General features: G+C 43.0%; 1 protein-coding gene across 1 annotated transcript in view; it reads left to right on the forward strand.

Moving 5' to 3' along the window:
• afap1l1a (actin filament associated protein 1-like 1a) overlaps nt 1-23,771 on the forward strand; it is a 161,152-nt gene extending 137,381 nt beyond the window's left edge. Inside the window, exons 17-20 of the mRNA XM_085996172.1 lie at nt 2,905-2,958; nt 11,651-11,841; nt 16,310-16,426; nt 17,279-23,771. Coding sequence (XP_085852298.1) covers nt 2,905-2,958; nt 11,651-11,841; nt 16,310-16,426; nt 17,279-17,305 — 389 coding nt within the window. The 3' untranslated portion in view covers nt 17,306-23,771. The remainder of the gene's footprint in view (nt 1-2,904; nt 2,959-11,650; nt 11,842-16,309; nt 16,427-17,278) is intronic.
• The last annotated feature ends 484 nt before the right edge of the window (nt 23,772-24,255 follow it).

A 24,255-nucleotide genomic window follows, 5' to 3' on the forward strand; every position in this document is an offset into this window, starting at 1 on the left:
TCCGATCCCGCCGTCAACCTGCTTCCAAACAGCTTTCCCAAGTGTCAGGTCCCCGATTTACGAATGGACCCGAATGGGAAATGGATTAAAGGCAATTACCTGCCTATTAACAGGTACTTGTCAGCAGTTTTCAGCCTATTTTTGGATTTTCCCACCTATGGCTCAGGTTTCCCAACATCCGGACACCACGCTGGGTAAGTGTGGCGTGTTGTGAGTCTGCTGTAATGTTTGTGGAATGATGACAGCTGCAGAAGTGGTGTGAAGGATCCAATGTTGCACATGGTGAGCTTCAGAGCAAAGAAAATGTTGGGTACTGCATTTTTAATACATTTACAGATTTCTTTAGCTTACATGTTTTTAAATCCATGTCTAGTGCCACCTCATTGGGAGAAACTCTCTCACCAGTGACAGATCACTTCTATCATCTCACCTGCAGCTACCATCTATTCCAGCACATGGAGGGAGTCATTGGAGAGCCTGGGTACAAGAGGTCACCTTTGTGCAGTGATTGTCAGTGTTTTCAGCCCCTCAGTGCTGTCAAACACTGGAAAAAAAACAACAGTCAAAATAAAATTGTGCGTGGTCTCTTTAAGGAAACTGGCAGATGACGCATCATCAAATGACATCATCTGACCCGCTTCCTGTTAATTAGCCGGCAAGCCCGCAGGGTGGGCTTAATAAGGTCAATCAAGGCAAAAATCACGTCTGTGGAGCGGAAACAGCTGGGGACGGGACTGGAAGCTGGAAACCAGCTGACCCACACTCAACCCGCCTCCATTAATAAAATCGCAGCTGCTATGTTTTAGGTAAAATATTAAACCGAGGCCCCATTTGTCAGGAAGACATAAAAGATCCCATGGTACTATTCAAAGAAGATCAGTGGAGTTCTCTGTTATCCCTCAACCAACATCACTAAAACAGTTTAGCTGGTCATTTATCTCATTGCTGTTTATGTGTCTTTGTTGCTGTGTTTGTCTTCAAAACAACAGAAACAACAAAAATTATTCATTGGCTGGAAAATGGGTTTTGTGACGTCCTGAGTATGTGAAAGGCACTGTAAGAAGGCCAGCTCTTTTTTTCTTAATAAATCTGTTTGTGATAATGTTAGGTGGGGTAAGAAAGTTAGCCAGGGCACTGGGAGAACTCCCTGCTCTTTGAATAGTGCCATGTTAATTGGGGGTTTGAGGCAGATCAAACTGATTCCTCAGAACAATCACCCCATAAAAGGCCCTTATGTTTTGTTACTGCAATGTTACTCGTTTGAGAAAAATCTACTCTCTAGTAAGGTACACTGTATTGCAGATATACGCAAACAGAAATTACCTGGTGTTCGTGCTTCAGTTATCTTAATAGTTTAAAGATGGGGAATCATCTTATGCATCTTAACCCCCAAAATTAATTCAAATTGGCATGATTAATCCAGTGTTGGAAGCATCTCGTAACAGACTTCTGAAGTGAAGGAACCACAAAGTGATTGAAAATTCATTTGACTAATTCAGAAAAGAATTTATTTGAAAAAAATTGTTAGGTTTCAGAAATTACAAGTAACAAATATTATGGGGGAGAAATTCGGTATCGCCCCATTTGGGATGCAATTATCGGCCGGGCGCAAATTTTAGCACCTGGTGCTAATTATCACCTCCGACTGCAAACTTAGCTTCTATCGCCCCTGGAGGTGATTGGAGCGCTAAATCAGGCGCTAATGCTGAGGAGCGAGGCGCTACCTCAGAGCTCTGGCAAAGCTCATGTGATGTCAGTCAGCAATGGAACACAGACACACTGGCGCCAGCCAGTTCTTAAAGGGGAGGGTCAATCTTGCTCTCCACCCACACCCTGCTCATTGCAGCCTTGAATCTCGGCCTGGAGAGACCTGTACATCAAATCTGCTGGAAAAAACAATGGAGAGACCCAGAGAAAGAGCTCAGAGTGCAGCCCCCATAGTCTCTTCTAAATCAATGCAAGGTCAAATCAAAATGCACCTGCAAAGAGCTGCTTAGTACCCAAAACTCCTTCACACAGCATTAAATCTCTCCAGAAGTGTTTCTCACTCTCTCAGAATGCATGGTACAAAAATGTCGGCGACAAAAAAAGGCAGGAAGCGGTCGCCTTGAAATAGCGCTCCCCCAGTCCCTTCCTGACTGCAAAACGCTCCCCTCAACCTGTCGTTACTAGCGGCAGGCAGTAAGGCAGGGGGTGCCACTCAATCTCCGGTCCGGGGCGCTGCACACTCGACTGACATCACGATCAGCGGGTGCAGGAGATCGTGGCGGTAGTGTTTAACGCTGCCGCAAAATATCTGGTCAATTTCGCGAGCGGCGCAAACATCGCCGCACCCGGGCGCTAGTTGCTTTGCGCCCCATTAGCGCCCACGCTAATGGGAGGTGCCAAGCAACTGAATTTTTCCCCCTAAGTATTTAACTGATCGTCTGTAAAAGTGCCTTATATATATCAGCTATCTATTTAATGGCTTTGGATTTCCCTTTCTAATTACAATCTCTCATTTCACTGATTTAATTAGTGTGATTATTGATGATAAACCAATTGTGGAATCCTTACAGTTACAATCACTGAAAGCTCTCGATATTTAAAAGGGACAATACTGGCTTGTGAGACAGAAAACTTCCAGGTCAAGGAAGTCTAACATCCCTCGTCATGGGTCTGCTGTAATGTGCATAATAGGTTGGAAACAATCACATATTTGAAACCGTTCACAAATAATGATGTTATTAGTATTGCAACACCATCATTCTGAATTCCCAAAACCCTTCCCCAATTTTTCCCATAGAGATGTTACTTTACATTATTGTTTTGCTAGTGCAATACAGCCCCTTACATTGTTCCTTGTTCCGTGTGTCAATTTCAAGTCAGTTTCCTAAGTACAAAATATTTTTTTTTGCGCTTTAGCTAATGAAGATGCAGTGCTATCAGCGTGTACATCACTGGAAAAAAGAAAAAAAGGTAAGAAAAATACAGTTTTTAAAAAGAAATGATGATCTTTGTAAAATAACTTTAAAAATTCAAACATGCCTATTTTGTTATAAATTTTAGTGTATTGAGCACAGAAGATCCAATTGTGGAAAGATATGATGCAAATAAAAGGTGAGGTGACACAATGCTATAGTCCATTGGAGCCTCAATGTATATTGCCATGAAATGGAGGGACGGATGCTCATTCTCCCCATTTCACCAAGCTCTTAGTCTCCGTCATTGTGAAGAAGTTCCTAGCTTTTATTTTGTTTGGCACCTCTGCACAATGGAATGGAGGATCATCGTCATGCAACTGTTACACACTTCCTAGCAACCTGCTGAAGAGTGGCACTGGCAGAGGCCTAGAGCATGCCATCCACCAACCCTTTCAGTCACAGGTCAGGGGGGGGAGGGGCGGGGGGGGAGGGAATGTATTTCATACCTTCAAAAATGTGGATAAGGGAGTGGGAGCCATATAAAATAGATGTCATTATTGGTGAGAAATTCAATTGCTCAAAATGGGACTGAGATTGTCAGAAAATATGGACACATATCTGCTTCAGAACATTGATAGATGCCCACGAAAACAACATAATGAACCCCTGCTTCACCAATAGATCACGGAGTTAATCCAGTGAGCAACTGAACCATACAGCCAAGGTCGATCCCAGGTCTCTACTGAGTTAGTAGATCTCAGTCAGGATGGTGGTAGGAAGCTATAGATTTGGCCTCAGTACCCCTACATGAGGAAGGCAAAAACAAGACAAATGTACTCGATTGCTGTCCAGATCTGTCCCCTGCGGAAAGTACACATGTTTGCACATCTGGGAAAAACTTGGGAGAGGAGATTTCTGCTGTGTGCTAGGTGTAATAAATTCATAACCACATTTTTTAAAAAAATGTGTTTACAATTTTTCAGAGATAACTTTTGGTCATGACCAGGGTTGGCATGATATAACAGCTGTGATGGCCCCTGCCATTGAATAGCCTGCCAGCACTCATTGCCATGCTCACTCATGAATAGTGGCCTGTTGAGTGAGATAGTAGTGGAGAGTGACGGGCACCATTGCAACTGTACTCCAACAAAGAGTCAACACCTTCAGGAGAAGAGGGGAGAAAATTAGCAAGAAGAAAAAAAACAATGCATGAACCTTGGACCAGCACAGTATCAAAGGCCAGATACATCCAATCTTAATTGGTTCAAAGCAAGCCAAACTTAGGTTTTTCCAAGTAAATTGTCAGTCCAATTCGAAACATTTCAGATTCAGTTACACCTTAGCAATATATTCATATACATACACTATGGCCCAGATTTTCCGGGGCCTAGGACTGTGTACGTACAGCATACACGGCCATAAGTGCCCCTCAAGTTCTGGGTTTCTACATGCGATGCGCATGCGCGAAAACCCAGAACATGCGAACTGTCAAGTTTCAGCTTGACAGATCATACGAATCCGAAGGAAATGGGCATTCGCTGGTGCAGGGTTAGGCTATTTGCCCAACTACTGCCCAGCAAATGCCCAAAAAACTCTTGCGCCTGGTAAAAGCAGGCGTAAGGCTTTCTTTTACCAGCATAAGGGTTTAAATAAATATTAAAATAACATTTTTTAAATCATTTAAACATTAAAAAACCTTTAAAATTAGTTTAGGTTATTTTTGGCCCCTTTAAAGATGTTTACATTTATTTTTCAAAAAAATATATTTTTGTTTTAAATGTTTAATTAAATTGTATTTTAATTAATTTTAAACATGTGATGATTTATTTTTATTTAGGTTGTATGAAAATGTAATTTTATGTGATTTCTATTATGCTTATGGAGATTCCGTACGTAAATGCAATCCCTGTAAGCATAATGGGAATCCCTCTTTTTGATTGGTTGGGCCAGCCCATGTGATCCCAGGGACGCTTGCGAATCTAATAGGTTTGATCTTTACGGAGAAGTGGTTGCAAAGTGACCAAGGTTGGGAACTAAATATTTCAGGATATTTAACTTTTTTAGAAGAGATAGGCAAAATGGAAAAGGAGGAGGGGTAGCCCTGATAATAAAGGATGGGATAAAGACAGTAGAGAGAAAGGATCTTAGCTCCAAAAATCAAGAAGTAGAATCAGTTTAGGTGGAGCTAAGAAACAGCAAGGGCAGAAAACATTGGTGGGAGTTGTTTATAGGCCCCCAAACAGTAGTTTTATACTCTGTAGGGCAGAGTATAAATCAGGAAATTAGAGGTGCATGTAAAAAGGGTAATACAGTAATCAAGGGGGACTTTAATCTACATATAGACTGGGCAAACCAAATTTGCAGTAATAGTGTGGAGGATGAATTCATGGAATGTATACAAGATAGTTTTCTAGATCAGTATGTTGAAGAACCAACTTGGGAACAGGCTATTTTAGATCTAGCATTGTGCAATGAGAAAGGATTAAATAATGACCTTTTAGTAAAGGGGCCTTTAGGGAAGAGTGATCATAATATGATAGAATTTTATACTGAGTTTGAAGTGATTTAGTTAAATCCAAAACTAGGGTCTTAAATCTAAACAAAGCAAACTACATAGGTATGAGGGACAAGTTGGCTAAGGTAGATTGGGAAACTACATTAAAAGGTATGATGGTAGACAAGCAATGGCTAGCATTTAAAGAATTAATACATAATTTACAACAAATATACATTCCTTTAAGGCACAAAAACCCCAGAGGAAAAGTGGTCCAACCGTGGCTAACAAGAGAAGTTAAAGATAGTATTAGATCAAAGGATGAGGTTTATACTGTTACCAAAAAGTGTTGCAAGCCTGAGGTTTGGGAGGATTTTAGAATTCAGCAAAAGAGGACCAAGAAATTGACAAGGAAAGAAAAAAAGAGAGTAAATTAGCAAGAGACATAAAAACAGATTGTAAACGTTTCTATAGGTATGTAAATAGGAAGAGATTAGTGAAAGTAAATGTGAGCTCATTAGAAGCAGAGACAGGAGAAATTATAATGGGAAATAAGGAAATGTCAGAGACATTAAACAGATACTTTGGGGGTGATTTTCATTCAGAAGTCGGTTGTAGTCCCACCTCCATCGAGATGCGGCCAATCCACGCGATTTTAACTTGATTGACCTTGTTGAGCCCGCCCAGAGAATGAGAGGTGATCTAATTGAAACGTATAAAATTCTTAAGGGGCTTGACAGGGTTAATGCTGGGAAAATGATTTCCCCTGGCTGGGGAATCTAGAACACGGGGTCACAGTTACAGAATAAGGGGCAGGCCATTTAGGAGAGAGATAAGGAGAAATTTTGTCGTGTATGTACCTTTAAGAGCCCCTGTGTACTGTAATACCGGTAGTGACCACTCGGGTATATAAGCCTGTATAGCGTCTTGTATCTGTTAGTTCACCTCCAGACTTTGTTCAGTAAACACCTGTTAAACCAACTCCTGCATTCCGTGTCTCTATTAACACACGGATACAACAGTGGCGACGAATTGGAAACGGACTTACCTGCAATTCGGCAGCACCTCAAGGAGATCGATTCCTCAGACGAAGGTAGAAGAAAAAAAAACTGTGAGTTCACCAGCTAGCCAGGCTGGTGGCAGGTACTGCACTAATCCTTCCTGGGCAGCGGGCTGGGGCTCGATCGGGTCGCTCTGCAACGGGGCCGAGCAGCGAGTCGGAAGGCGGAGGCAAACAGAGACGGAGGGTGGAGCACTCGGGAGACGGCCAGCGCTGCAAAGCAGGTCGGCGTTCGGACCAAGCAGAGGGAGGGAAAAGTCCCAGAGAGTCCGGCGGGAACGAGTCTCCAACTATTAAAAATATCTGTGTAAATAAAAACCGCGGAGAACAGCGTTGTCAGCAGCGGCAGCGGCGGGAAAGCGCGGGAGGCGCCATTTTTTCTCGGCAGAGAAGAAAGGAAAGCGCGGGAGGCGCTATTTTTGAGTTTCAGGATGCCCAAGACTGGCAATATTACTGCTTTCGATAGTGATATAGAGGATTGGACCACATATGTGGAAAGAGTGGAGGTATATTGAACAGCGAATTAAGTAGAGGATGATAAAAAGGCATCGGTACTTCTAAATCTGATGGGCGCAAGGACATACGGGCTGTTACGAAACTTAATCACTCCAGCCAAACCGATGGACAAGAATTTTAAGGAGATTGTTGATACCCTACAGGAGCACTTAAACCCAACACCGCTGCTGATAGCGGAACGATTCAAATTCTTCAGGAGGAATCAGCACAAGAATGAAAGTAACGCTGATTACCTCACCGAATTAAGAAAGCTGTCAAAGCACTGCCAATTCGGGGCAGGACTGGCAGATTCTCTACGAGACAAATTCATCTGCGGTCTCCTAAGTGAAGGAACACAGAAAAGGCTACTTTCTGAGAAAGATTTGACACTGGACAAGGCTTTCAGTGTGGCTGTATCATACGAAGCAGCAGCAAGAGGAGCTGCAGAGATACAGCAAAAGCCACAGGACTTCGGCACCCATGAAATGACACAGGGTTTCGAGAGATGTTATCGCTGCGGCAGATCCACCCATGACCAGAGGGACTGCTGGTTCAAGGACAAAGCATGCAGGCAATGCTGAAAGATGGGACACATTGCACGTGTATGCCGATCTGGAAACAAAAAATCCACTGACAGAAAAAAAATCAATAAGGAAAAGTACAGAAAGGTACAAATGATGACGGACAGTAGCTCCGAAGACCAGAAGAGCGATAGCGACTCCAGAAACAAGAGACTAAGCTGTCTCAAATTACATAATGTAATTGCCAAAGAAGATTACCAGACCATTTGGGTTACCCTCACGATAGCGGGGTCCCCAGTTAAAATGGAGCTAGATACAGGATCAGCTCTGACCGTCATAAGTCGACGGGATTACAAGCGGCTATTTCCGCATATACCTTTGAAAGACACATCCATTATCTTGGAGACATATACGGGGCAGAAAGTATACCCCAGAGGGAAAATAAGGGTGCCTGTTGTATACAACAGCAAGGAAATACAGAAGTTGTATTTATACGTTCTGCAAGATGGTGGTCCACCACTGTTGGGACGTGAATGGATCAGGAAGATACGTTTAGACTGGCACTCCATTCAGGCACTGACGGTGACCAGTAAGAAAAAAAATGATGATGACGTCATACCTGAACGATTAAAAGACATCTTGGCCAACGCCAAAGAAGTGTTTCAACAGGAACTAGGAACCTTGAAAGGCGTCACCGCCTCAATAAAAGTAGAAGATGCGGCAATTCCCAAGTTTTTTAAGGCAAGGCCGGTGCCATACGCAATTTGTCCAGCAGTCGAGGCAGAGCTGGAGAATTTGGAAAAGGCAGGCGCGTTATCCAAGGTAGATTGGAGCGAGTGGGCAACACCCATTGTCCCGGTCATGAAGAAAACGTTGAATAATGATAAATCTGAAGAACAGAGAAAAATTCGCATCTGTGGGGACTTCAAGGTGACTGTAAACCCAGTCCTTCACATGGTACAGTATCCTCTTCCAAGGATAGAAGATATTTTCGCCTCACTATCCGGAGGGAAACGTTTCACCAAAATTGACTTGGCACAGGCATATCTACAGATGGAGGTTGAGGAGGCCTCTAAAAAGTATCTCACGATAAACACACACAAAGGCCTGTACCAGTACAATCGACTGGTTTTCGGAGTAGCATCAGCTCCAGCTATCTGGCAAAGAGCTATGGAGCAAGTCCTTCAAGGGATTCCGGGGACTCAATGCTACCTAGACGACATCCTTGTAACAGGAGAAAACGACAACGAGCACCTTGCCAATTTGGAGCAGGTGCTCACTAGGCTGAGAGAACGGGGCCTACGAGCAAATCGCCCCAAGTGCGAATTTTTCCAGAAACAAATATCATATTCTGGCCATATAATTAACGAAGAAGGGTTGCATAAGTCACCTGAAAAAATTGAAGCGGTCATAAAAGCCCCAGCACCTGAAAATGTCTCACAATTAAGGTCGTTCCTGGGATTGATAAATTACTATCATAAATTTTTACCGAACTTGTCAACTGTTCTGCACCCTCAACGCACTGCTACAAACGGGAGTAATTTGGAAATGGAGCGAAGACTGTAAACGTGCCTTCCATAAATGCAAAGGCTTGATCACGTCCAAGGAAGTGTTGGCTCATTACAACCCATCACTGCCAATCAGACTGGCGTGCGATGCATCCCCTTACGGCGTAGGAGCGGTATTATCGTGTAGATTCCCTGATGGCTCGGAGCGGCCGATAGCTTTTGCGTCACGCTCATTGAACTCAGCTGAGCGTAACTATGCCCGGATCGACAGGGAAGCACTCAGCCTGGTGTGGGGAGTGAAGAAATTCAACCATTACCTACACGGACAAAAATTTACCTTGTTGACTGACCATCAACCCCTCGTCTCCATATTCAACCCTAAAAAAGGCGTTCCCATTATGACAGCGCAAAGGCTACAGAGGTGGTCCCTTTTCCTAGGGGCACACCAATATGACATAGAATACAAAGGATCAAAACAGCATGGGAATGCTGACGGTTTATCGCGCCTACCGTTGCCAACGGTAGAAGAGGCACCTACAGTGGACCCAGTGGAGATGTTCCACTCAACCATAGTCGAATGTCTACCAGTAACAAATTCTACCATTGAAAAGGAAACGAGAAATGACCTGACTCTCTCACAAGTCTACGATTTAACGGTGAAGGGATGGCCAGCACATGGCGAACCACTGTTGCCAGCATTCTCGCAAAGAAGAGAACAGCTGTCAGTGTGCCAAGGAACCTTGATGTGTGGATCCAGAGTGGTGATTCCACCCAAACTCCAGGATAAAGTGCTAAAGGAGCTTCACGAGGGGCATCTGGGTGGAGTGAAAATGAAGAACCTAGCCAGAGCGTTTATGTGGTGGCCAGGTATCGATGGAGACATCGAAGAAATGACCAAGAGCTGTCTAGGATGCCAGAAGGTCCAAAACGCCCCACCACAAGCCCCTCTACATCCATGGGAGCGGCCCTCATCTCCATGGCAAAGGGTACATATCGACTTTGCTGGTCCATTTATGGACTCAATGTTCTTAATCGCGGTTGATGCACACTCCAAGTGGCCGGAGGTAATAAAGATGTCCTCCACCACCACGGAAAAAACCATCACAGTATTAAGGACCATATTTGCCAGGAATGGGCTGCCTGAACAGATCTGTTCTGATAATGGACCGCAATTTGTGTCCGAAGAATTCAGGAAGTTCTTAAAAAACAATGGGGTTAAGCACTACACGTCCACCCCATACCATCCCGCCACCAATGGATTGGCTGAAAGGTTTGTCCAGACCTTCAAGAAGGCCATAAAGGCCATGGGTAATGAAGACATAAAACTTCAGCACAAGGTGGATAACTTCTTGTTTGCATACAGGAATGCAACACATATGGTTACAAACCAAACTCCCGCCATGATGTTCTTCAATAGAAGCCTAAGATGCCGGCTGGATTTGATCAAGCCAAACATCAGAAGGGACGTGGAGAACCGGCAATTTCAAGGCATGAATGAAAGGCCAACTAGAACCTTCCAGATAGGTCAACAAGTTTTGGCCCGGGACTACCGTACCGAGAAATGGCAGCCTGGAACTATTTGCACACGACTAGGACCGCTGATGTATACCGTGGACATTGGAGAAAGCATAATAAGGCGCCATGCTGACCAGATCATAGAGTCATCAGAAAAGGGACAACCTGCACCACAACTCTATACGCCTAATGATGAAGCAGAGATACCCATAGTATCTACCTCCGATCCGGTGATACTGGAACCAGATGAACCCGACACTGGCATTCAAGCCGAATCAACCTTGCCAAAAGAACCTACTACACCACCGAAAACTACTGCACCACCAAGGCGTTATCCGGACCGAGTCAGGAAGCCTCCAGAGAGACTGACTTATAATTGATTAACTGCAGCAAATGTGTAGATTATTGTTCTTGTAAACATGTTAATTAATGATTACTTAAAATGTTATGTACTAATTATCTAAAAGGGGAGGAATTGTAGTGTATGTACCTTTAAGAGCCCCTGTGTACTGTAATACCGGTAGAGACCACTCGGGTATATAAGCCTGTATAGCGTCTTGTATCTGTTAGTTCACCTCCAGACTTTGTTCAGTAAACACCTGTTAAACCAACTCCTGCATTCCGTGTCTCTATTAACACACGGATACAACAAATTTCTTCACTCAAAGGATTCTGAATCTATGGAATTCTCTACCCCAGAGAGCTATGGATGCTCAGTTGTTGAGTATATTCAAGACAAAGGTCGATACGTTTTTGGGAACGAAGGGAATTAAGGCATATGGGGATAATGCGGGAAGGTGAAATTGAGGTACAAGATCAACCATGATCCTGTTGAATGGCAGAGCAGGCTCGAAGGGCCAAATGGCCTACTTGCGCTCCCATTTCTTATGTTCTTGTGATACGTGGGCCTTTACGCAGGCGTATGTCTGCAAGCCCAGGAGCACGATTCTTCCTAGGTCCGGGGCCATCAGGTAAGTACGGATTTTACTTGCAGTTCGGAGGCATTTGCCCACGGGAAGCCTCCGACCGCAATTTCAGGTTCATGGTATCTTTTTGTAATCCTTTAGGAAGGATTAATTTTAAATGTTAACTGGAAACATGCACTATGCACATGGCAACTGGCCTAATGTATATAATGTGGACTTTTTTCACAGGTAAAAAATCTCAAATTGCCCTGGAAGAGAAAATAAGAATGCTGGAAGAAAAATGTAAAGTAAAAGAAACTGAGCGGGTGGACTTGGAACTCAAATTAACGCAAGTAAAGGAGAATGTGAAGAAAGCCATTGCAAGGGGAGCAGAAATTAGTTTATCTGTTGACTCCAAAACAGACTCTTCTGGTCTGCAGGTACTTGAAGAATGTTTATTTTTGCAGTAGAAAAGGAAATAAATTGTGAAAATTAAAACAACTAACCTTAGCATCTTTTGAATATAACGGGGGGAAAATTTGATTGGTTTGCGCCTCGCATTAGTGCCTTAAGAGGGCACTAATGGGGCACAAAGCAACTAGCGCCCATGCATGGCAATGTTTGCGCCACTCACGAAATTGACTAATTTTGCGGCGGCACTAAACGCTACCGCCACAATCTTCTGCGCCCGCAGATCGTGACATTAGTCGAGCGTGTAGCGCCCCGGACCGGATATTGAGTGGTGCCCCCTGTCTTACCGCCTGCCGCTAGCAACAACAGGTTGAGGGGAGCGTTTTGCATTCAGGAAGGGACTGGAGGAGCGCTATTTAAAGGCGATCACTTCCTGCCTTTTTTTGTCAGTGAAATTTTTGCACCACGCATTCTGAGTGAGAGAGAGAGACTGCAGGAGATATTCAACGCTGTGTTGAGGAGTTTTGGGTACCGAGCAGCACTTTACAGGTTCTTTTTGATTTGACTTTCCTTGCATCGATTTAGAAGGGACTATGGGGGCTGCACTCTGAGCTCTTTCCCTGGGCCTCTCCATTGTTCTTTCCAGCAGATTTGATGTACAGATCTCTCCAGGCCGAGATTCAAGGCTGCAATGAGCAGGGTGTGGATGGAGAGCAAGATCGACCCTCCCCTTTAAGAACTGGCCAGCGACAGTGTGTCTGTGTTCCATTGCTGACTGACATCACATGAGCTTTGCCAATGCTCTGAGTAGCGCCTCGCTCCTCGGCGTTAGCGCCCTAAGAGAGGTGTGTAGCTCCTGATTTAGCACTCCAATCACCTCCAGGGGCGATAGAAGCCAAGTTTGCATTCGGAGGCGATAATTAGCGCCAGGCGCTAAACTTTGCGCCCGGCCGATAATTGCGCCCCAAACAGGACGATACCGAATTTCTCCCCCAACATATTTTAAGTTTTGTTGTCAGTTTGGCTCAGCCTCTTTATTGAGCCAGAAGGTTGTCAGTTCAAGGCCCACTCTAGTACATGAGCACACAGTCTAGATTCAGACACCAGTAAAGTATTGAGGAAGTATTGCATTTTTGGAGATGGGGTCCTTTAGATGACATGTTAGACCTCCCAACTGCCTCTTCAGCTGTACGTAAAAGATCCCATCATACCATTCGTAAGAGAGCAGGAAGTTCTCCTGGTGTTCTGGCCAACATTCCTCCTTTAACCAGCATCAACAAAAGCAGAAGAACTGGTCAGTTGTGTCCTTCAACTTGGTGTGTGCAAAATGGCTTTCAAATTGTTTATATAACAACAGGCATTGCACTTTCATTAGTCATAAGAAATAGGAGCAGGAGTAGGCCATTCGGCCCTTCGAGCCTGCTCTGCCATTCAATGAGATCATGGCTGATCTTCTGCCTCAACTCCATTCACCGGCCCTATCGCCATATCCCTTGATGCCTTTAATAGTCAGAAATCTATCGACTTCTGTTTTGAATATACCTAATGACTGCGCCTCCACATCCCTCTGGGGTAGAGAATTCCAAAGATTCACCACCCTCTGTGTGAAGAAATTTCTTCTCATCTCAGTCCTGAATGGCCTACCCTTTATCTTGAGGCTGTGGCCCCTGGTTCTAGATGCCCCAGCCAAGGGAAACATTCTCCCAGCATCCACCCTATCAAGCCCTGTAATAATTTTGTATGCTTCAATGAGATACCCTCTCATTCTTCTGAATTCAAGAGAATACAGGTCTAGTTTACTCAATCTCTTCTCATACGACAGTCCCGCCATCCCAGGAATCAATCTCATGACCCTTTGTTGCACTCCCTCTATGGCAAGTATATCCTTCCTTAGGTAAGGAGATCAAAATTGTACACAGTATTCCAGGTGTGGTCTCACCAAGGCCCTATATAATTGGAGTAGGACTTCTTTACTCCTGTACTCAAATCCTCTTGTAATGAAGGCCCGCATACCATTTGCCTTCCTAATGGCTTGCTGCACCTGCACATTCACTTTCAGTGACACATGTTCAAGGATACCCAGGTCCCTTTGAGCATCTGCATTCCCCAATCTTTCACCATTTAGGAAATACTTTGTCTTTCTGTTTTTTCTACCAAAGTGGATAACTTCACATTTATCCACATTATATTCCATGTTCTCACCCACTCACAGAGCCTGTCGAGATCCCCTTGAAGCCTCTTCACAACTGACACTGCCACCTAGCTTTGTATCATCAGCAAATTTGGAAATGTTACATTTAGTCCCCTCATCCAAATCATTAATATAGATTGTGAACAGCTGGGGCCCAAGCACCGATCCTTGCGGTACCACACTAGTCACAGCCTGCCTGCGAGAAAAAGACCCGTTTATCTCTACTCTTTGTTTTCTGTCTGTTAACCAATTCTCAATCCATGCTAGTATATTACCCACAATTCCATGTGCCCTAATTTTGTTCACCAACCTCTTGTGTGGGACCTTATCGAAGGCCTTCTGAAAATCCAGATACACCACATCTACCGGTTCCCCTTTGTCTACTCCACTAGTTACATCCTCAAAGAACTCCAATAGGTTTGTCAAACAGGATTTCCCTTTCATAAATCCATGTTGACTCTGCCCAATCTTACTATTAGTTTCTAAGTGCCCAGTTATTGCATCCTTTATAATAGATTCCATTGTATAATTCATTGTATGTTAAGTGCTTTGAGATATTTGCAAGAAATATAATAATAAAGTACCATATAAATCTAAGGAAGGATATACTTGCCTTAGAGGCGGTGAAACAAAGGTTCACTAGATTGATTCCTGGGATGAGAGGGCTGTCCTATGATGAGAGATTGTGTAGAATGAGCCTATACTCTCTGGAGTTTAGAAGAATGAGAGGTGGTCTCATTGAAACATACAAGATTCTGAGGGGATTGACAGGGTAGATGCTGAGAGGTTGTTTCCCCTGGCTGGACTGTCTAGAACTCAGGGGCATAGTCTCAGGATGAGGGGTAGGCCATTTAAGACTGAGATGAGGAAGAATTTCTTCATTCAGAGGGTTGTGAAACTTTGAAATTCTCTGCCCCAGAGGGCTGTGGATGCTGAGTCTTTGAGTATATTCAAGGCTGAGATAGATAGATTTTTGGACTCTAGGGGAATCAAGGGATATGGAGATCGGGCGGGAAAGTGGAGTTGAGGTCGATGATCAACCATGATCTTATTGAATGGTAGAGCAGGCTCGAGGGGCCGTATGGCCTACTCCTGCTCTTACTACTTATGTTCTAAATACAAGTCCAGTTTTAATGTAACTAGAAGAAAATTTCCAGAAACGTTTCACCTAAAATTGAAATGTTTACCTTAAAGGGATAATCTTTGTACACTAACATTGAACCCAGTGCAAAATGATAGGATGAAGGTGTCCTCTCTTGGAGCCCCAACGGCTCACTTGATAAATCCACTGTCCAGGTTCAATCCCTAATCGTTCCTGAGTAAGCTGATCTCGGCCAGGGTTGCAGTAAGGGTTCTAGAATTGACCTTAACACCCCTAAGCTGAAGAGGAGAAAAATCAGCAAGAGTTCCTGACCTGGATTGATATCCAGTGACTTGTTCTGGAAAGTGTCTGTGTGTGGATGTTGGATGAGGAAAAGATTCAGTGTGTACTTGAATTTCTGCTATGCTACTCATAGTAGGTGGATCTTCTCACTGGGAGTACAAAGATGGAAAATTGCCCCTTTGAAATACAAGAAGATGGCAACATTTGTACCAGACATTCACTAGCGGCTCAGTTGCTGAATGCACAGTCTAGTATGTAACTCAGTCACATGTTGGAAGAAGGTTCCAGGTTGAATCTCTAACTTGTGCTGAGTTGCCTGATCTTAACTGGAGCCATCGCAGTTGGTTAAGGCAGCTGGGCTAGGGAAGGGAACAATAAGCCAGATACCCAAGTCCGATGGCTAATCAGTGACTTGGATTGGAAAGTGTCCTTGCCTGAACATCAGGTGAGGTCAGCGTTGGGCATAGCTGTGATGCCTACAATGGTTGCCTAGGCCACCAACACATTGTCAGGTCTCACACCTGGCCACTTGTGTGAGGTACTGGAGGACTTTCAGCGCCATACACAGGTGTAAGTCAGCACTTCCAGGACAGGAGAGGAGAACAAAATATTATAAAAAGCTATGCTGCAAATAAAATGTCTGGTGCTACCCTGGCAGAAAATATGGAAGAACGGCAATGAAGTTTTCCACGTGGGAATTGTATTTGGGCCTGACAAAGTGAAAACATACAAGTATTTAGTTCACTCCTACAAATATGTAGTGTACAGATTTCCTTTCATCTTTGATAAGTTTTGTAATACACTTTGTCCTGAAATAAATGAACTGATGTTGAATGTATGGTTATGGTAAAAAGAAGCTCTGCCCTCAGCTTGTGTGGGTGAGTGGTTCAATTATTAAAATATTGTCCTGTGTTTTCCACAGACTGAAAACAGTTACACAGAACATCATTTCATTCCTGTGAACTGTGCTTCAGAAATGAGAAGGAGAGCTCCCACCATGATATCCTCCAGTAAAGGATGCGTCTTACAGAAAGCTAAGGTATCACCTTCGTTTTGATATCCTACTCCTAGTAGAAAACAAGGCATCACGTTAACATACTGTTCAGCTCCAGTTTGCCACTGTAAGTGGTGCCATGTACTAGCGACTAATTTTTCAGTTGTGTGACAGTTTCACTCTCACTTAACAACACGGTACTTCTCCATCGCTGCGAGAAGATTAGTGGAAAACCATGTGCACATACAGGTGTAATGACTGAGATATACAATGGCACACACTAACATGCAATACTGAATTCTGCTTCGTAACTGCAATTAGGATTTAACTCTATTGTGTATGTACTTGATAGAAAAGAATTTGTACAGTGATAATTTTACAGGCTAAGTTGTGTTTGTGTCTTATTTCTAAGAATTAATACTGATGCTTATCTGGGAGCTAATTTATGGCAGTGAATCCAAATGTCCTGGAAACATTTTGATAAAGCCCAGAAAATAGGAATAAAGAACTTCAACCATTTTACCTCGATTTTCCCAGTATTGTCGTGCACTTCTCATGCTCTCCACCCCCTGATGTTATAAAACAAAGCAAGTTACATTCACTTTTAATTATTCCTGTTTGTGGAAGTAGAAGTGATAATAGTAATTTGGTAATGTATCACACATAGGCCAAAAGACAGAGAAGCTATGTACTGGATTCAGTACCAAATTCATTATAATGACAACTAAGTCAAAGCAGAACCCTTGTGGGAATAATATACAAACAGCAGAATTAAACTATTTACTATTATACAATTGACTTCACATAGCTATGAGGACAAAGCAAAAGAAATGAAGCTGCTTTTTCACTGACAAATCAAACTCTGACAAAAGATTTCCTTTCTATTTTTAATTATAGGAATGGGAGAAAAAGACAGGGACATGAAATGGACCAAGGAAGGTGGATGCAAGGGATTATTTATTAAGTTGGAAAGTGTGTAATAAATTCAGGACTTTATCAAAGCATGTCAGTTTTCAGGATGTGAAAAGTGATGCTGCATCTTCCTGCTCAAGCAGAAACTGCAAATGAGAGGGACACATACAGAAGATAAAATGCTATAGGATGTGGGGTAATAAGCGTTTGCCATAACTGCCTGGTTATTATACTTCAAGGCTGAAATTTTACTTCAATTACAAGTTCCAGATGTCCAGTGTGTCACCAAACTCCTATTCCTTTAGCTTGTAATGACTATTATAATGAAGACGGGTTCGAAAATCCAACATGTGCAAGCATTACTCAAAGACTTATAAATTCTCATTCTGTAACTGTATGTTAGCTAGAGTAAATGCCCTCAGGAGAGAAAGAGAGAAGAGAGAAAATCAGGAATAAATAATTAATAAGTAACTGATCACACTAGTAATGATTCATCCTGAAAGGAACTGCTGATCCTAGATGGACCGGACTTAAATATCTTCCAGCACATGCATTGGGTGGTTCATTTTTAAACAAGATTACAGAAACACTGTGACTCTCTGTTCTATAAACCGTGACCTCCTTTACTTGTGTATGCTTTGCGGGTGGGAGCTGCACTACTCAACTGATGGTAAAAATCAGAATATTTAACAAATCTTGGACTGAGTAAAAGCCACAAATGCACAGCCCATGCCCACGCATGACTATCTCATTGTAGCATTTCACCCAAGATCTCTTTACTCAGACAGATCAATTAACATCTTTGCAACCTTAATTCCTTTTCTTGACAGCGACTGGTTTCTTTTTCTGGTAGTCTGTACTACTATTCTGTCAGGTAAATTTCTTCTAATCTCTAATTCTGTTCAAGACTTGTTACCATTATATTACGTCATCAAGCTCTGTGCTCACTGTCTAAGCTAAGTAGCCTGGTTACTCCTACCTTATGTATATCATTCATTGTTCTAATATCCTATCTCCTCTAAGTCTTCTTCCCGCCAATGAAAATTGTGATAAATCCAGAAAGTGGAACAAGGAACTCAGAGGCTAGATGTTAGAATTAACACGAGTACTTTATTAACAACTGGGAAACACATTTACAGACAGCCTGCATCAGCATCCTGGCATTTCACCTTGTGCTGACCTATACAGGAAGCAAACCTCTGACCTTAACAGGAAGCAAACCTCTGACCTTAGCAACAGCATTGGCTACAGCACCACCTGGTGGATAACCTTAATCATAACATCCCAGATTACTATATCCCTCCTCCCTTAAGATTTCAGTATGAATTTCTTAACAAACAACCATTCCTGAGGGTCACATAAGGAGTCTCCATTCATCATGTTCCATACTTGACGAATCTAACAGTTCAGTATCAATCTCTCTGGTGGCTTGCGAGGCCTTTGTGAACGTCTAACAGTAAAGTCCCTGATTGTTTGTGGTGAAGCCACCAGCTGCTCCTGAGCAGTGCTCAGAGTATCTGACTCTGCAACGATGGTTTCCTCTTGACGAATAGGTTCCTGTGGAATTGTCTCTGTCCCTGGTGGTGGCACCACAGATGCACTTGGATAACTGGGGGCAACCCTGTCTTCAGTCATTGCATCTGGAACCTTCATTTCAATTTCCCCTTGTCTGGGAAGTATCTGATCTACATGTCTGCGTACTACCCTACCATCTCTCAACATGACCTTGTATGATACTGGACCTGTCATTGAGTCGATGAAGCCAGGAATCCACTTTGGTCCATAACTGAAATTCCTGGTAAGGACTGCATCTCCTTCTCCAAAACTTCGGCTCTTTGTTCTTTTGTCATGGTTCTCTTTTTGTTTGTTTTGTCTGTTTTCCATTTTCCTTTTTAGGTCTGGGTGGACAAGGTCAAGAGTGGAGCGTAGTCTAAGACCTAATAACATCTCAGCAGGAGAGAGTCCTGTGGTGGATTGAGGTGTTATTCTGTAGCTGAACAGAACCCGTGACACTTTGGCTGCTAAACTCCCTTCTGCACTTTTTTTCATCATCTCCTTAAATGTTTGTATGGCTCTCTCCACAAGTCCATTCGAGGACGGATGATATGGAGCAAGGTCACCTGCACTATGCCATTTTTTCTCAAGAACTCTTTTGTCTCTGTACTCACAAAACAATTGGCATTGTCACTCACCACGATCTCTGGTAGCCCTTGATTACTGAAGCTCCGACGCAGGCAGTCTATAGTAGTAGTGGCGGAAGCAGAATTTACAGGATAAACATCCATCCATTTGGAATGTGCATCAATGATTATGAGGAACATCTTCCCCATGAATGGACCCGCATAATCTAAGTGCAATCTTCTCCATGGTTTATCCGACCACTCCCAGGGGTGGAGAGGAGCCGCTGCTGGTGCCTTCCAGTGTTCCTGACAAGTGCTGCATGTGTTGACTAGATTTTCTATCTCCTCATCTAGCTTTGGCCACCACAAGTAACTCCTAGCCAAGGCTTTCATACGCGAGACCCCAGGATGACACTGATGTAGTTGCTCTAGGGTAGACTGTCGTGCTGGCTGTGGAATAATCACTCGTGCTCCCCACAACACACAACCATCCTGCACACTCAGCTCTGTTTTCCTGACACGGTAGGGTGTGAAGTCAGCCTCTTCCGGATGCTGTGGCCATCCCCTCACCACATATTCTCGAACTCTAGACAGTACTGGATCTTTACCTGTCCATGTTCTTATTTGCTCTGCAGTCACAAGTGCCATGTCAGTGTCCTCCAACATCAAAACTCTGTCCTCTGGAGCTGCACGGATAGGTGTGCCTGGCAGTGGAAGATGGCTCAAGGCATCTGCGTTCCCATGGTACTTGCCCGCCTTGTAGATGATGACATACTCATATGCCCTCAACGTCACTGCCCACCTCTGGATCCGGGGTGACACCATCTGTGGAACTGCTTTCATTTCATTGAAAAGAGAGAGAAGAGGTTTATGATCGGTGCATATGGTGAACTTCCTGCCACATATGTACTTGTGGCACCTCTGTAACCCAAACATTACTGCTAACCCCGCTTTGTCTAACTGGGAATAGTTTTTTTCCGCTGGTGTTAGAGTTCGGGACATAAACCCTATTGGTCTTTCAGTTCCATCTTCCATGCAGTGTGAAAGAGCTGCCCCCACCCCATAAGGTGAAGCGTCACAAGAGAGAATGATGTCTTTCTCTGCATTGTAGTGAACCAGCACATCCGACGACAGCATCAGTTTCTTGGACTGTTCAAATGAAACCCCCTGCTCCTCTCCCCACTGCCACTGTGTCTCCTTGTGCAGTAGTTTGTGAAGAGGTGCTAACACAGTTGACAAGTTTGGTAAAAACCTGTTATAATAGTTCAGCAGTCCCAGGTAAGCTTTTAACTCAGCCATATTTGTAGGAGCAGGGGCGTCCTGCAGTGCTTGTACCTTCTCCTTGAGTGGATGGAGCCCAGTGGTGTCCACTCTGTGTCCCAGGAACACTGCCTTATTCCCCAGGAAAGTGCGCTTACTCCTCTTGAGCCAGAACCCTGCCCTCTCCAATCTCTGTAGTACCTCTCTCAGAGTGCTCAGATGCTCCTGGTCGGTTCTTCCCGTCACCAGAATGTCATCCAGATAGATGGAAACATGTGGAATCCCTTGCAGTACACCTTCGATTGTCCTCTGGAAGATAGCTGGACTAGATGAGACACCAAACGGTAAGTGGTTATATGTAAACAAGCCCTTGTGTGTATTTATGGTGGCATACTTCTTTGATTCATCATCCAGTGCAATCTGCAAGTAGGCATGACTCATATCCAACTTTGTGAATTTCTTTCCTCCAGCCAGGTTTGCAAAGAGATCCTTTGTTTTGGGAATCGGATACTGCTCTAGTTTGGACACCCGATTGACTGTCAATTTATAGTCTCCACAGAGTCGAACCGAATTGTCCAGTTTTAAAACAGGTACTATGGGAGCTGCCCATTCCAAACATTTCACTGGCTCCAGTATGTTCTCTCTCAATAGATGGTCAAGCTCAGCCTCTACCTTTGGCTTCATGGCATAAGACACAGGTCGTTATTTAAAAAACCCTGGCGGTGCCTCCTTGTCTACATAAATCTTAGCTGGGGGGCCATTAAATGTGCCAAGTTCCTCCTTGAACACATTCTCATGTTCACTCAACACTTCTTGCAAAGTCAACTGTTTGCCCGCATCTATTTGATGTACTGCTCCCCAGTCTAATTTAAGTTATTTTATCCAGCCCCGACCTAACAGGTTTGGTCCAGTACCCGATACTATAACTACAGGTAGCTGTTCCACTGTGTCACTGTGTTGTACAGTTACCTTAGCTGTACCTAATGTCGCTACTCGTTCACCTGTATATGTTTTAAGATGCAGGGAGCAAGGCTTTAACTCTGGAACTTTTGCACGGTTCCACAATTTTGAGTACTCTGCCTTGTTCATTATGGTCACGCCGCACCCTGTATCCACTTCAAAGTTCACCTTAGAGTTACTTACTGTCAGATGCAATGTGATAGGAGCCACTTTTGAAATGTTCTCTAACATGCTATACATTATGAACATGTCCTCTTCTTCCTCAGCTTCCCTGCTGATGTGGTGTGCTCCATGTTTTTTCACTTCTCTCCCTTGGTTTTGCTGTCCTGCCCCTTTTGGTTTGGATTCCTCCACAGGCAAGGCCACTAATTCAACAAATGATTTGTCTCCAGGCTTTTCAGGACTGAGCAGATTCTTCATCAAACTGTAGGTTTGGCTTCCCACTGAACTAAGTAGAATGGCTTTCCTTTTTCCAGCATCATTTATTTCATTTGCTTCGAAAAAATAACCCAACACTTCACAGTATTCTTCCCAGGTTTGTGCTTGAATATCAAAAGCGGAAACCATTCCTACCGTGGCAGCCATGCTCTCTTCCAGCTTGTAGCTAACTTTAGCTCGTGATTTTGTTGTTTAAACGTCCCGGCAGACTTTTCTTCTTTATGCAGGGTCCTTTAGTTGCCTCATCGCCAAATGTGATAAATCCAGAAAGTGGAACAAGGAACTCAAAGAGACTAGATGTTAGAATTAACACGAGTACTTTATTAACAACTGGGAAACACATTTACAGACAGCCTGCATCAGCATCCTGGCATTCCACCTTGTGCTGACCTATACAGGAAGCAAACCTCTGACCTTAGCAGCAGCATTGGCTACAGCACCACCTGGTGGTACCTCCACCGGATCAATGAAGTATATAGAACAACCAGCAGCCTGGTCACTAATAGACTAGGATCGAACCAATAGCATTTTGCCAATACTATGATACAGGAGTTCATTAATAAAATAACATTGGTGCTTGGTAGGAGTGTTAGAATTATAACTAGAAAGGTAAGGCTGTGTATCAATACTTAGCCACATCATAGAGTCCACCAGTGCCATGCTCCGCTGTGTGGAGGGCATGCCACTGCCATTCTTTGACACTGCCATTCACAAAGCATTTGGCAGATGGCTTTCCAATAATGTCAGACTACAGTTTGCACTTTGTACAAAGCTGGATGGAAAAGGGAAGGTTGGAGTTTATATCCACAACTCACCAAAAGTCAGAATAAGTCAGGATTCATTTTGAATCAAAAATATGTTGCGTTTTTTACAGATTAAAAAATGTTAATGTGAAAAAGGATTTTTGAACAAGTTGTAGCTGTTCATATTCTGTGCCTAGCTCTTCAGCTTTAACCTTGTTGAACAAATAAATGCTAAAAGTTATTTACCATTTTGAGATGCCACTGGGCTCAAAATTGAGTGTTAATCCTTGCAGCCTTCAAAAATATAACTGGTCTCATCACTCCTGACAATTAATTGCTATTACAGGTCAATCGAAACAAAAGAATTCTGAAAAACATTTCTACATTTAAAGTATTTTCTGAACAAATTTCTAATTTTCTATGTTTAGTTCAGTGTAGATTTGTGAATTAAATGTTTTCTAAAAATGCACATTCCAAAAGCAGCTTGTAAATAAGTGGAAATAATTTGCATTTTCTGTGTTTAATGTTTCAAACAAAATAATTCCCAAATTTCCACATACAACTCTCAGCACAGCTTTCCTTATGTTACTTACAGGAAGCTAGAGTTTTCTGATTGTTCATTCCGTATGCTCATTCCATTTTATAGTTATTTCTTTCATGTGCACCTGTACATACTTAGGAACCAAGGCTGTAGACAATTTTTAGTACAATCTATGACATTTCTTTTCCGGTTGACTGAATTGTGATATTGAATAATGTACAATTTGATTGTCAGCAATTTTTACCTTGCAACAAAAGACTATTTAATTTGTAAGCACTTTAAGGGATAAGGTTCCGTATATATTTAAGGGCTAATGAACAGTTTTCTTGATAAGCTGATCTATGTCTAAATGTTAATTATGTACACTCCCTACCCCCACCCTCAAAAATAAACGTTTCACATCAGAAAATGTTGTAATTGAGTGCAATACGTGAATGTGATTTATGTTCCATAAGAAGTGTGACTGATTAGAGCCATGACTTGATAATGTGATTGGAGTTGGATCTGCTGCTTTTGTTACATTTTCGCTTTGGCTTGTTGAAAAAAATACACACCTGTCACAAAATCACTGGCAGGATAATTTCATGTCAACTTGACTATGTTTTTAAGCAGTTCATGAGGTGCAAGTGATGTCATGACAACTCAAACAACAGAAGTCATCAGAATTTTGAATGGGTTTAAGAGGGTAAACAGTGAAAGATAACAGTGAAAGATTGTTTCCACTGGTTAGTGAATCAGTACTGTAACAAGCAGCCATTATCAGGATTATCAGTAGAAAAATGAAGGGGAAAGTTAGAAGAATTGTTTTTCACACAGTGGGTTATTAGAACATGGAATGCTTTTCCACAAGTGACTAGTGAGGCAGAGAATATAACATTTAAAAAGGAATTGGATGGGTAT

The sequence above is a fragment of the Somniosus microcephalus genome, chromosome 8 (genome assembly GCF_052327205.1).
Source record: "Somniosus microcephalus isolate GS21.2 chromosome 8, FLI_Smic_1.0, whole genome shotgun sequence".
Taxonomy (NCBI): domain Eukaryota; kingdom Metazoa; phylum Chordata; class Chondrichthyes; order Squaliformes; family Somniosidae; genus Somniosus; species Somniosus microcephalus.